This window comes from Canis lupus, chromosome 3 (assembly GCF_011100685.1).
Source record: "Canis lupus familiaris isolate Mischka breed German Shepherd chromosome 3, alternate assembly UU_Cfam_GSD_1.0, whole genome shotgun sequence".
NCBI lineage: Eukaryota > Metazoa > Chordata > Mammalia > Carnivora > Canidae > Canis > Canis lupus.
The window spans coordinates 15,432,587-15,447,942 of record NC_049224.1 but is presented as its reverse complement, the minus strand read 5'-3'; the positions used below and the strand labels follow the sequence as shown (position 1 = coordinate 15,447,942).

The window sequence follows — 15,356 nt, the reverse complement described above, 5'->3', positions numbered from 1 at the left end:
GCCACAAACTACCAAAACTGGAACAGGAAGAAATAGAAAACCTGAACAGGCCAATAACCAGGGAGGAAATTGAAGCAGTCATCAAAAACCTCCCAAGACACAAGAGTCCAGGGCCAGATGGCTTCCCAGGGGAATTTTATCAAACGTTTAAAGAAGAAATCATACCTATTCTCCTAAAGCTGTTTGGAAAGATAGAAAGAGATGGAGTACTTCCAAATTCGTTCTATGAAGCCAGCATCACCTTAATTCCAAAGCCAGACAAAGACCCCGCCAAAAAGGAGAATTACAGACCAATATCCCTGATGAACATGGATGCAAAAATTCTCAACAAGATACTGGCCAATAGGATCCAACAGTACATTAAGAAAATTATTCACCATGACCAAGTAGGATTTATCCCTGGGACACAAGGCTGGTTCAACACCCGTAAAACAATCAATGTGATTCATCATATCAGCAAGAGAAAAACCAAGAACCATATGATCCTCTCATTGGATGCAGAGAAAGCATTTGACAAAATACAGCATCCATTCCTGATTAAAACTCTTCAGAGTGTAGGGATAGAGGGAACATTCCTCGACATCTTAAAAGCCATCTATGAAAAGCCCACAGCAAATATCATTCTCAATGGGGAAGCACTGGGAGCCTTTCCCCTAAGATCAGGAACAAGACAGGGATGTCCACTCTCACCACTGCTATTCAACATAGTACTGGAAGTCCTAGCCTCAGCAATCAGACAACAAAAAGACATTAAAGGCATTCAAATTGGCAAAGAAGAAGTCAAACTCTCTCTCTTCGCCGATGACATGATACTCTACATAGAAAACCCAAAAGTCTCCACCCCAAGATTGCTAGAACTCATACAGCAATTCGGTAGCGTGGCAGGATACAAAATCAATGCCCAGAAGTCAGTGGCATTTCTATACACTAACAATGAGACTGAAGAAAGAGAAATTAAGGAGTCAATCCCATTTACAATTGCACCCAAAAGCATAAGATACCTAGGAATAAACCTCACCAAAGATGTAAAGGATCTATACCCTCAAAACTATAGAACACTTCTGAAAGAAATTGAGGAAGACACAAAGAGATGGAAAAATATTCCATGCTCATGGATTGGCAGAATTAATATTGTGAAAATGTCAATGTTACCCAGGGCAATATACACGTTTAATGCAATCCCTATCAAAATACCATGGACTTTCTTCAGAGAGTTAGAACAAATTATTTTAAGATTTGTGTGGAATCAGAAAAGACCCCGAATAGCCAGGGGAATTTTAAAAAAGAAAACCATATCTGGGGGCATCACAATGCCAGATTTCAGGTTGTACTACAAAGCTGTGGTCATCAAGACAGTGTGGTACTGGCACAAAAACAGACACATAGATCAGTGGAACAGAATAGAGAATCCAGAAGTGGACCCTGAACTTTATGGGCAACTAATATTCGATAAAGGAGGAAAGACTATCCATTGGAAGAAAGACAGTCTCTTCAATAAATGGTGCTGGGAAAATTGGACATCCACATGCAGAAGAATGAAACTAGACCACTCTCTTTCACCATACACAAAGATAAACTCAAAATGGATGAAAGATCTAAATGTGAGACAAGATTCCATCAAAATCCTAGAGAAGAACACAGGCAACACCCTTTTTGAACTCGGCCATAGTAACTTCTTGCAAGATACATCCACAAAGGCAAAAGAAACAAAAGCAAAAATGAACTATTGGGACTTCATCAAGATAAGAAGCTTTTGCACAGCAAAGGATACAGTCAACAAAACTCAAAGACAACCTACAGAATGGGAGAAGATATTTGCAAATGACATATCAGATAAAGGGCTAGTTTCCAAGATCTATAAAGAACTTATTAAACTCAATACCAAAGAAACAAACAATCCAATCATGAAATGGGCAAAAGACATGAACAGAAATCTCACAGAGGAAGACATAGACATGGCCAACATGCATATGAGAAAATGCTCTGCATCACTTGCCATCAGGGAAATACAAATCAAAACTACAATGAGATACCACCTCACACCAGTGAGAATGGGGAAAATTAACAAGGCAGGAAACAACAAATGTTGGAGAGGATGCGGAGAAAAGGGAACCCTCCTACACTGTTGGTGGGAATGTGAACTGGTGCAGCCACTCTGGAAAACTGTGTGGAGGTTCCTCAAACAGTTAAAAATATACCTGCCCTACGACCCAGCAATTGCACTGTTGGGGATTTACCCCAAAGATACAAATGCAATGAAACGCCGGGACACCTGCACCCCGATGTTTCTAGCAGCAATGGCCACTATAGCCAAACTGTGGAAGGAGCCTCGGTGTCCAACGAAAGATGAATGGATAAAGAAGATGTGGTTTATGTATACAATGGAATATTACTCAGCTATTAGAAATGACAAATACCCACCATTTGCTTCAACGTGGATGGAACTGGAGGGTATTATGCTGAGTGAAGTAAGTCAGTCGGAGAAGGACAAACATTATATGTTCTCATTCATTTGGGGAATATAAATAATAGTGAAAGGGAAAATAAGGGAAGGGAGAAGAAATGTGTGGGAAATATCAGAAAGGGAGACAGAACGTAAAGACTGCTAACTCTGGGAAACGAACTAGGGGTGGTAGAAGGGGAGGAGGGCAGGGGGTGGGAGTGAATGGGTGACGGGCACTGGGTGTTATTCTGTATGTTAGTAAATTGAACACCAATAAAAAAAAAAAAAAAAAAAAATAGATACTAAGGATAAGAGGCCTTGTAATATTTTTCTTGGGATGATGTCAGATTATCAAGACGCTCTATGCTGTTATGCCTTGCTCTCTACTTGACTACATAAAGAGCTTCAGTATATGCTTAATTACTTAATTAGTTCGGTACTAGAGAACAATACAGATGCAAAGAGCTATTAGAGAATGGCTTATTCACATCTATCTCAGAAATAGTGACCAAAATTTCAGAAGGTAATTGGATTTTCAAAACTGGATGTGTTTTTTTTTTTCTCAATTCAGTCATGACAGGGCCAGAAGGTAATGATATATCTGCCATGATGCAACAAGCAGACCTGTCTTCTGTCAAGAGTTGAAATCATAAAGGAATAAGCTGTCGTTAACAACCTCTCTCCAAACGCTAGAGCTGTCATTCCATTGTTTTCCTTTGCTGGCATGGGGGCTAGTATGGCCTCATATACCTTGTCAGTTCAGTAATGTGCTAAGCTTTTTTAGCCTTTTCTGGATTTCTTGAACAATCTTTTATGAAGTCTACAGTGAAACAGCTTATACCTTCTTTGATTAATATATAGTTTCTCTCAAAGTTTACTTTTAAAATTTGGAATTAGTGCTCTTGGTTTCAACCTGTAATTTAATAGTCCATATTTCAAAAAGGAAAAAAAGAACTAGCAGGTTTTTAAGTTTGAAATGTAAATTTTAGTGGTCTAAATTTAGTCAGTCTTCAAGGGGGAAAAAATCAATAATTATTTAAATAAGTTGCTTGCAGTTTTATAATCTAACATTTAAGCTCTTTTAGAAGTAGTTAAGTGAATAACTACAATATTATATTTCATGAATATTATTTTTATAATTTTTAATTAAATTATTGTTTTAGTTATTAAAGAAATACCACTGAAAGTAATTTAAAAAAAGAGAGGGAGAGAGAATTAAATAGAAAAACTCAAGAAATTGGGATCCCTGGGTGGCGCAGCGGTTTGGCGCCTGCCTTTGGCCCAGGGCGCGATCCTGGAGACCCGGGATCGAATCCCACGTCGGGCTCCCGGTACATGGAGCCTGCTTCTCCCTCTGCCTATGTCTCTGCCTCTCTCTCTCTCTCTCTCTCTGTGTGTGTGACTATCATAAATTTAAAAAAAAAAAAAAAAGAAAAACTCAAGAAATAAAAGTGAAAGAAGAAAATTTATGGTTTCTTGCATAAATTTTTAGGAACATCAATATATACTCATATATGTATGGAGGTGTATGTGCATACATGTATAACTATACTTTTGAATAAATAATCTCATTCTTATGTTTTCATCTAATAATTTTTAGACATCATCCTATATAAATGAACACACATACACACAAAATTCATTCTTAATAACTACATAATTTTTAATGATATGAATATAAGATTATTTAATCAAAGAGTCCCCTAACTGGTGGGTATTTAGATGATTAGAAGTTTTTGTGTCATTATAAACTGCTTTATGAGCATCTTTGTATGTACGCTTTGTGTACTGCTCTAGTGTAAATTCCTACAAATGGATTTGTTTGGTTATAAGGTTAATAATAAGCACACTTAATTTGGAGAGATATAACTAAACTGCCACTAAAAAGATTGCTTCAAATTACATTCCTAACAATATCCAAACTTGGTATTATCATACAATTTATTACCAATTTATCTGCCAATCTTATATGTTAAAAAAAGAGCACCTTATTTTATTTATTTTTTTTTTAAGATTTTATTTTTATTTATTTATTTATGAGAGCCAGAGAGAAAGGCAGAGACACAGGCAGAGGGAGAAGCAGGCTCCATGCCGGGAGCCCGACACGGGACTCGATCCCAGGACTCCAGGATCACGCCCTGGGCCGAAGGCGGGCGCCAAACCGCTGAGCCACCCAGGGATCCCCGAGGGCACCTTATTTTAATGAGTATTTATTTAATTCACAAATCTTCGAATTACTATAAAAAAATCAAAGCTTGTAAGTCATTTAAATAAAAATATATTTAAAAGCTCTGAAAATTTTCACGTTTTGGAATTTCCTGAGACCTTAAGCATATACCTTAAAAAAAAAAAGATTTTATTTATTTATTCATGAGAGACACACAGAGAGAGAGGCAGAGACACAGGCAGAGGGAGAAGCAGGCTTCTCGCAGGGAGCCGGATGTGGGACTCGATCCTGGGTCTCCAGGATCACACCCTGGGCTGAAGGCAGCGTGAAACCGCTGCGCCACCGGGGCTGCCCATTTAAGCATATAAAACTTCTGCTAAACTATATTTTGCCTTTACTATAATAAGTACCAAGTAGTATCCCAAAAGCAGCTAGATGGCATTGCTCCAGTTATAAATAAAACTATGCCCTATACTGATACTGTACTTCTTAACTACTATCTACTAACCAACAACACCCACTAGAATCCTCTTAAAATTTCCATGTCACCAACTTTGTAAATACTTATCCTGAAATAGTAAGACTTTGCAATACTTACTTGGAAGACTAGAAACTGAAGGCAAGAGTTAAGAAAGTATTACCAAAATTTTATTATTCAAATTACTGGAAAAAAAAAACTCAACCCTATTTTAGATAATCATCTATAATGGCTCCATGCACATTCGTGGAAAAAAATCCTAATACTGTAATCAATCAGCTTTACAAAATGTGCCTGTCAAAAAGGGGGAATCCCAAATGCATTAAGGAAAGAGGAATCGAACCATGAGAAGAGAAAAGTTAGTATAGTTATCAAAAGGGAAGCAAACAATTTAAAAACCAGAAAGCTCTAAATCAACTTTTGAGGTCTGCAATTTATATCAGTCAAGCAACAGTTTACGTATTTAGTTACCTCATAATCGATTTTTAAAAGAAAATCCTATAATATTCTATTGTGATAAATATTGCTACATAAGAATGTCATCTCCTAAGATTAACAAACAATTTTATTATACAGAAAATGGCTTTACTGTTATTTGTTTTTAAAAGGTGTAAGGTGTAAAGTGACTCCTATCATTGGAACAATCAGATAAAAAACAGGTAATTAAACACTATATTGCATTCTTTTGATTATCTCCATTCCTCCCACAAAGCACACTAAAATTTTAATCTAGAAAACTGTTATGCAAATTACTGAGTAAAGAAGGGTAGTATCAACCCATCAGAACAAAACAAATTAGAGTGGAGAGAACAGAGGACACAGATGCTGATAAATTTTGGAAGACTGTAAGCTGATAGAACTGGATTGGTACTACAGAGGGGTGAAAAAAAAGGGTCTCCAGAGGGAAATAATGACTAGACGAAAGCCAATTCATCCACAGAATTTCTGAAAAACTCAGAAATTGGGGTTCCAATTATCTTAGATAGCAGGGTGGACCCTGAGACTAAAAACAGGCATTACTTTTTAGTTCATATAAGGTGCAATTGCCCTGTTCCATAAAAAAAGAAACAAACCCCAAACTGAAGTCATAATATCACATTATGCAGCTAACCCTGTAAGAGATCAAAGATGTTTCCTTTTATGAAACATATCTAGAGAAGGAGTGGAAGAAGAAAAGATCACAGAAGGGGAGGAGAAAAACACAGAGCTCAAATCAGGTATTCTGTGCAGAAGTCTGCAAAATGATTCAAAAGAGAACTCCATTCCAAAATATTATGAAGGAACTTTAAAAATTCTATAGAAGGGTTAAAAGATAAAGTTGGTAACCTACTAGAACAAAACTAGAGCAAAACAGATGGAAAAAGGAAATTTATAGGCAATTAAACAAAAAATTTACAGGCTCAATCCACAACTCTAAAACCAAGATACTAAGTCTAGAAAAGGGAAGATCAAGAAGCAACACACAAAAAAATTTCTAAGAATTGAGGATCATGTTTTTATAGTACAGATAGAAAGGAATCATCAAGTACCCAACATGAAAAAAAAAAAAAAAAAACACCAAGGCACAGAAAATTCCTTAAAAGCAGTATGACTAATTTCTTGACACCAGGCAGAAGGAAAAGAAGCTTCCACAGAGGAAACAAAGGATTCAAGATCGGAATGGTACTAGATTTTTCAATTAAAACACTGGAAGCCACAAGACAATGAAACAAGCCTTCAAGTTTCAGAATGAAAATGATTTTCAACTTGGAATTCTATGCCTCGTTGAATTATCAAAATAAAGGGAACAAGTAAAATAAAGGCATTTTTTCAGAAATACAAGAGTTTGAAAACTTATATTCAATTTTTGATGGCTCCAACAAAATGAAGGCATATATACAAAAAGGTGGGGTCATTAGATCCAGGAAACAGGTCGTCAAACATAAGAGACAATCTAATTGGAGTCCCAGGAAGACAGGTAGATAGGCAGGCTTAGAAAGTGACCAGTCAAGACTGGAACAAAAGTCCACAGGGTTCAAAAAGAGAGATCTCTAGAAGAACAAGAAACTTTGAAATTATCTGATTAGTTTGACCCTGTAAAAACGCTAATGGGAGATCAATCAAGTTTTGAATTAGCAATTATTACAAAGAAAAAAAAACTCCATGAAACAAATTTTAACAAAAATGAAAAGTAATCATAGTACCTACCTGGCTCAGCAATAAACAATATTAAAGTGGTAGTAATATTGTAAAGTTTGATTGCTGATTTAATCCAAAAACTATGATGATGGGAAAGAGATTCTTGTCTACCATAACAGAAAGGACTGATAAATCCAAAGACAGTATTATAATTTAAAAATATGGATGGCATACAAGGAACACCAAAAACTATTGAGTGATTATATCTAGGGAACAGAATAAGTAAGGGAGGATTAGGAATAGATAATCACTATTTTGATATATGCCTTTTGATTTTACTTGACTTTTAGATTACATGAAAGTATCCTCTGATGTTCTGCAATTTTATTTTACTATGTTTTATGTGTAAAGTTCTTTCCATTCATCTTGTTCAAGCTATGCCATGCTTCAACAATGATTTATGTCTTTACTGTCAGAAACTAATACATTACTTCTTCTCTCCTTTTTTTATTGTTTTTCTGAAACATCTACTAGAATATTAGATTTTACTCTATTCTTCATGACTTTTTATCTGTCACATTTTTTTTTCTGTTTCTCTACTATATTCTGTATACTCCTCAACTCTAGGTTTTAATTTACCAATTCTCTCTTCAACTATATCTGATAGTTGCCTGACCTGACTCTTCTTTGTGATGAGTCATTTCCTTAAATAATTTTCTTTCTGACTAGAAATTCATCTTCATTAGGCATTTACTCTGGGTTGTAAAGCGTCGCCACTGGCAGTTTTGTGTTTGCTTCCATCTAGTACCTCAGGAGTTTTATCAGTCCAGAATCCATTTTTATATTAATATACACTGTTTGAGATTCCCACACTTAAGCAGGTTGTCTAAATTCAAGCTGCAAATCCAAATCCAACTTTGGGGTGTAGTCTGTGGCTTCTATTTCCCAAGGAAGGATGTTCATTTCACCTACCTGGCTTCACTGGCAAATAAACTTCTTCTTTTCACCTCTGTGCCATAAGTTTTTTCTACCCTGAAAACTAAAAGAGCAGAAACCTCTAAGGCCTTAGCTATATCCAAGGGTCTTAGTATAAGCACCTGCCTCTCAAGCTCAAAGCTGTAATGTAGATATACTATGTGATATAGGGCTTTTATCTCATCAGCAATCCCCTCTGGGTTACCCTTGAGAGTCTTACCACTGTGGTTTTAAGTTTTCTGTTGTAGTTAGGCATTTAAAGATTCCTTTTCTATTTTTTGAACATAACTAGATACTTAATATTTTTGTTGTTGCTATGTTTTAACCATTACTCTTACATGTGTGTTTAACAGAAGGGAGAAATACATATATGTCCACCATGTTATAAAACCCAAACTACATCAATTACATTGATAAAAATAATTTTTAAACTTAGATATAACAATATAAAAATTATACTCAAAGTAAGTAATTATGGAAATATCAGATTCTTCTAAATAATCCAGCTATGAGAAATTAGGAAAAAGGTAAGCTTTCTGAAGTAATCACACTTCTTACAAAATTATTAAAATCAACACATTTTATCATGCTGAGTATGAATTATATAGTATTTTGAAAGTATTCTTCATAACTTAAACTTTATCTCTCTTATTTTATGTTTTTTAAAGATTTTGTTTATTCATGAGAGACACAGAGAGAGGCACAGACACAGGCAGAAGGAGAGGGAGAGGGAGAAGTAGGCTCCATGCAAGGAGCCCAAGGCGGGACTCGATCCCGGGTCTCCAGGATCACACTCTGGGCTGATGGCGGCGCTAAACCACTAAGCCACCCAGGCTGCCCCTCTCTACTTATTTTAGTATAAAACATTTCCTAGAACCTCTAACCCTCTGTCATACTTTATACAATTTCCATCTAGTTCTAACTTATCTACTAAACCTAGAGCCTGAGACGTATAAATAAACTCCAAAGAGTGCTACCTACACCAGTGTTTCCAATGTGATACCCACATCACCTGGGAGAGTTTCAGAAATGTAAATTCTCAGACCCCAACCATACTCCTCCATCAAAATCTGGTTTTGCGGGGATTCCTGGGTGGCTCAGCGTTTTGGCGCTTGCCTTTGGCCCAGAGCGCGATCCTGGAGTCCCGGGATCGAGTCCCACGTTGGGCTCCTGGCATGGAGCCTGCTTCTGTCTCTGCCTTTCTCTCTCTCTCTCTCTCATTAAAAAAAAAAAAAAAAAAAATCTTTAAAAAAATCTGGTTTTGGGACAAGGCAATCTATGTTGCAACAAGCCCTCCAATTGAATCTGATGCCATGGAAAAATTTGTACACACCAGTGGCTCCCAAACTACTCTCCATAAAACTTGCTGACAATATGTCTCAATTACTCAATGCCTGAGCAGAGAGAGATTAAAGAGGTGCCTAGGATGAAAAATTTCAGGAGGTACTCACTCTCAGGGTCCTACAAATGCTACAAAACCCTGAGAGTGACTGACTCCTTAAATTCTGCACCCTTGTTCTACACTTGCAATTAGTAATTAAATGACTTTAAGCAGTATAATGACTTTTCTTTCCTAGCCCATTTTACAGAGACCATCTGAAATACCTAAAAAGATACACTTGAGAAAAGATCAAAGAAGAAACACGTATGAGTAACTCTCAAACTGTACAAACACTGAATAATCAGTACTTGGCTATATGATATACTGTTTCCTACTCCAAGTAATATATTATGCAATGAAGACTGTTAAACACTAAAAATATGAGCTATGGCAACCTCAAAAGCACTGTAGGGTTGTATCTGATATGTACTATTTCTCCAGGATGAAATCTTAGTAAATTTTTTATAATAAAGGTCTGAAGTATCTAAAATGCAAGGACTGGAATATCTTTAATTTTCAAACTGTGATCTAAGGAGCCCCAGGGCTAGGGGAAGAAATCTCAGGAGTCATTGCAGAAGCAGTTGTACCGATCCTCACCCCACCTTCAACCATAGTGGCTCCATAGACTTAAATCTACTTTTTACAGAATAGTCTGCTTAGAGGCAGGGTTCCATTGATGCAAAGAAGTTTTAACCTTATAATGCTATGAGTCCAATATTAGGACCTTTAATCTTTTTTTTTTTTTTAGGACCTTTAATCTTATCGTAAGTCTTCAAGGGATATAGCAGAAAAAAATTTTTTGAGCCATGCAAGCAGGAAAGTGCTTGCACTTTATTAGTGAGAGTGAGTGAGCTTGAGGGAGAGCAGCCATAGCAGAAATACCATTAACAACACTGAGTAGACAAATTGTCTATCCTGAAAAATATTCGAATTTTACTTGAGTTGTGATATGAAAAACTGACAGATCACATAAAGTGTAGAGCAAGTGTTCCTGGTCTTATAAACATTGGAAACATTGCTTTAAATTCAATTTTGGAAAAAAAGTCCACAAAATAAAAACGAATAGAGCTAACTTGATTAAAAAGTAAGGATCAAACATCTTTTATTCTCTCAATCTTCCTCTATTTCCTAGGATACCCCCCACCAGTGTCCTCCCACCACACAAAAATCCACAGTAGCCCTCAAAGAACCACCAGAGAAACACCATGAAAAGGTAAAGCCAAATTAGCAAATCACTTTATCTAGATTAAGAAGAGATATCCATTTTTAAATATTCACCATGTAGAAATTTACCACAATAAAGTTCATATTCATTTTATAAAATACAGAGAAAAAATACATCAATTAAAATTTTCAAAGTTCACAGCACGTAAATACTAAATACACTAAATACTGAAGTACTTAGAAATCAGTGCTTTTTTTTAAAGGAATCATGAGTTGCTATTATTAAAAGCAGAAAACAGTCGAGGCAATGACACGCTGTTAGCCTCCAAACAGTACTTACAAAAACAAAATGACCAACTAGTCTAATGTTACTGACAAACTTCCTCCCTCTTGTTTGGGACATCAACAGAGAGTTTGCTCATAGATGTTTGCAAGACTTACCATATTCTTTCACCTTGAAAAATCTTATGTAACAATACAATATTCTATAATAGGAAGACTTAGTTGATCTAGCAGCAGGAACAATATAATTACATAAAATATTTCACCAAGCACTCATATGTACAAACATATCTGATTTTCTTTACTAAATTGTATTTTCAAATATACACTGAATTGTGATCACATTTCACATATGATGTTCTTAATCACTGATAGGATCTCTTATAATCACAAACTAATATGTCAGAGAGAAAGTTCGTTTCACTATTCATACCCAGAAATATAAATGTTTAAATAATACAATATTTTATGTGAGTTACTTCAATCTAAATTTCAATTTATTTTACTTCAATTCTACTAAATTTTACTCTAATTCGACTAAAACCGTACTGGTGAAGTTTGCAACCAATAAAAGTAATGTCTTGTGTTCTTTGCATATCCATGAACACTGTGAAAAAAAATACACAATTAACCTAAGAAATTCTACTTGAAACATTTTAAAGGCCTCAAAATCTATTAACAAAAATATTATCTAAGAGCTGGGTCAGGACTTAATTTTATCGTTTCAGAGGTAAAAGAGCAGGGAACTTATCTTTGACCCTTGAAATCATCAATGTATCAAACAATTCCTCTCCCATCATAATTACAAAAATGTAATAACGTAGCTCTTATAAAGCATACATGCACATATATATATTCCTAAACAACTTTATATTCTTATATGAAATCTTTTTCTCAAGCTACTTTACTTTTGTCTGAGGAAAATCTCTATACATATTTGCGAGAAACCATACTTTGTAAAATTTGGTTGTTTACTGCAGAACGTAAGAATGAGATAGTAAAAAAATTTTAAAAAATAGCAAACATTAAAATGTAACAATGCTAGGTCAGAAAAAACAATTTCATTATTAGAGGACAGAAAACCTTGAATACAATTTTAAAATATCTAAAGAGGTAGAATTTAAGTAAGAATAAAGTAATTCAGTAATTAAATTTACCATTTTATAGGTTTTTGTCTAATGCTTAAAACATTTTATTTGTGAGTTTTAGAGTTTTTTAAAGAAATGACAATGAGTTACTCCAACTTTTTTTTAAACTCTTCTTTTAAAGAGTAAGAGGTTAATTTCAAGTAGATTTCTCTTAGTTTTTAACTAAATTAGATTGGCAAAGATTTACAAAAGCAGTCTTGATATTTTTATAAGTATTTAAAATAATATTGATAAGTGGTAATTTAAGTGATATTTCAAATAACAAATTTAGAATCAAAAATATTCATTTCAAAGACATTATCTAAATCTTTGTACACTTAAGATACCATTTTGTTTTTCATTGTTAACTGTCAAATAATGTAGAATAATCTTTCATTACATATAAGAAAACAATTTAAAGATAAAATTATGTTTAGAATGTACTTTTGAAGAGATAGGATAAAATAATTTACAACAATAAACCAGAGCTAAAAAACGCCAAAAAGAGTAAAAGAAATTGCACTTACATCCATAGCTCTCTTAATAAAAGGTATCTGTGTGCCACTGTCCAGATCTTCATTTATAATAAGCCTTCTAGCCCACTGACCTGCCCTGACAACACCACTACCATGAATTAAAACCATCAGTTTCTGTGGATTTGTCAAAGCATCCTCACTCATAAAGATAAAACTCTTTGGTTCACTCTCAGTGGCATCTACCTGTAATTAAAAAAAATTAAATAATAAATAAATGTTTTTTGATCAGGCATAGACATAAATGAGAAATCAACTAATGGTTACCATAAATTATAGAATGGCTATTACATAATTATAGAAGTAAAAAAGCTTTAAAAAATTAAAAGATTCATTAGAGATTAACAATTACATATGAGATAGATGAGTATAAAAGACATGAGACTAATATGACAAAAGAATATTGAAAATACATCTCCCTATTTTATTGGTGTATATTTACTATTATAATATAAATAAAAATAACTGATTTTTGAGTGCTTCCTATAGTGTAGATACTATGCTAAATGTTTCAAAAACATTATTTCAATCACAATCTCATTAAAGTGGTACTATTATTACAGTTATTTATAGATGAAGAAATCGAAGCCTATGGAATTTAAATAACTTGCCTAATATCACACAGCTAATGAGTCCATAATTTTATAACAGAAGTATATTGCATCTATAATAGAAAACAGAAAAACCCAACTGGAGCATATATCTATTGGAAAATCATATATTAGCCAGGAATAGTGCTCAGCTTTTAAAAGGTAGGAGAGGAACTATTTAAAATTCAATCACCTACTATAAATGGTCTTTGAAATTTCATTTTTTTTTTTAAGATTTTATTTATTTATTCATGAGAGACACAGAGAGAGAGAGAGGCACAGAAACAGGCAGAGGGAGAAACAAGCTCCATGCAGGAAGCCTGACATGGGACTCGATCCCCGGTGTCCAGGATCACACCCTGGGCTGCAGGCAGCACCAAACCGCTAAGTCACCCAGACTGCCCTGGTCTTTGAAATTTCATTCAGAATATTAACACAGGCTCAAATAACAATTATTTGATAAAGGAATATTATGTATGTATTCCTATAACCTTACTTTATGTACTAGATATTTAAATGATGAATATTTTTCTACATCTTATATAGTACTTATTTATGGAATGAATATTTTATACATTTTGATTGCACTTAATGTTTAGGTTTAAACCAAATGATCTATGTTTTAGATTTGAAAGACTCAAGACTTATGAAGGGATAATTTCCCAACCTTTTATACATGACTGATGGTCTGCACTGAGTGGTATTCCACATCAGCAGCAGTTAGTAACTGGGAATGGAAGCTTTTGTGCAGCCATGTCAGGGCCAGAAGCTAAAGCCTTGAAAGCTGGTAATACACATCCTCAAATAGAGGAGTTCAGTCCACATACTGTGTAATGAAATAGCTCTTCACTTTATCAGCAGTATATATTCATAAAATTACAAAGCCAAAAAACAGACAAAAGCTCTCAATACCAACAAAATAAAATAATATAAAATAGTCCTGGATTCTGAGTGTTCCCAGTCACTCACTATTCCTGGGAAGAGAAAAAAAATTAAAGTTCTTTAATTTTAAAACAAACAGATTGGTGGCCATTTGTGTAAAGGGTAATTATTTAAGCAAGAAGAGCATGGCCATAGGTCTTAAAAAAATATCCCCTCCTCAATGAAGCCTTCCCTGACTACCCCATTTAAGCATCTGCCCAAGAATTCCCTGGCCCCTTTCTCTGTTTTATTTTCCTTCAAAGCACATACCACAATCTAATGTATGCTTTCTATATTTGTTTATATAACAGTTTATTAATTAATCATCTCCTCCCACCACTAGAATGCAAGTCCAGGGAGGCATGGACTTTTCTGTTTGCAGTGCCTAAAAGAGAGGCTGGCACATTGCAGGCACTCAGTAAATAAAAGAATGAATAACTTTTGGAATAAGGAATGTTATCAAGCATCACCAGTGACCTTTATTTATTTGTTTTTTACTTCCTTTAAATAAAAGGCATTTAACTAAATAATGTGTCCTCTTAATTTGTTATAATACTTGCCTGGTTCAGAAAGCATATATTGAATACTAAACTAATATATGACTACAAAGTATTTTAAAAGAGCTACACAATGCTAAAAATTACAAATGACCTAATTGTGTATTAGTAGTACTTAAGTATGCAGTAAGTATGAAGTGTCAGTCACATTAGCTTCTCTTGCATGTGATGTCCAGAGTAAGCAAATTAGGATGGCAGCAGGTATGACTGAGTCAGAGTAAGGAAAGTAGATGGGGAAAATCAAATCTGAGAAGAAAAATTCCCTTTTACCTACGAATGTTGTATGAAAACAGAGGAATCACTCAGTTAAAATGGCTTTTTAAAAAAAGTGCTAAGAAAAGAAAAAATTAAAAAGCAAAGCTGTCATACATAATAAAAAGGAGGCCACAGAGGTGTCCAGTCATTCATTTACCAAAGAGTACGTCTAAATGTGCACAAATAAAAATACCTCTTAAAATCATTGAGGCCTTAATGGATCCTGAAATGGCTATGGAAATGGACATCTGTTTATCTTAATAAAAAAACCCTGTGGCTACGGACTTTCCAGTAGGTTCTGTTCACTATTTCTTTTCTCTATTTGACTAAGTCCCCTGTTACCAAGGAACTGAGTCAATTTTTTA

General features: G+C 34.6%; 1 protein-coding gene across 11 annotated transcripts in view; it reads right to left on the bottom strand.

Annotated features, from left to right (window-relative positions):
- Window positions 1–15,356, bottom strand: part of FAM172A (family with sequence similarity 172 member A) — a 425,633-nt gene that overhangs the window by 303,941 nt on the left and 106,336 nt on the right. For 10 of the 11 annotated variants that reach the window (XM_038532336.1, XM_038532328.1, XM_038532338.1 and 7 more), the window contains one exon: window positions 12,663–12,854. The exons of the other annotated variant lie outside the window; for it this stretch is intronic. In XM_038532336.1, the coding sequence (XP_038388264.1) occupies window positions 12,663–12,854 (192 nt within the window). The remainder of the gene's footprint in view (window positions 1–12,662; window positions 12,855–15,356) is intronic. 11 annotated transcript variants of the gene reach the window in all.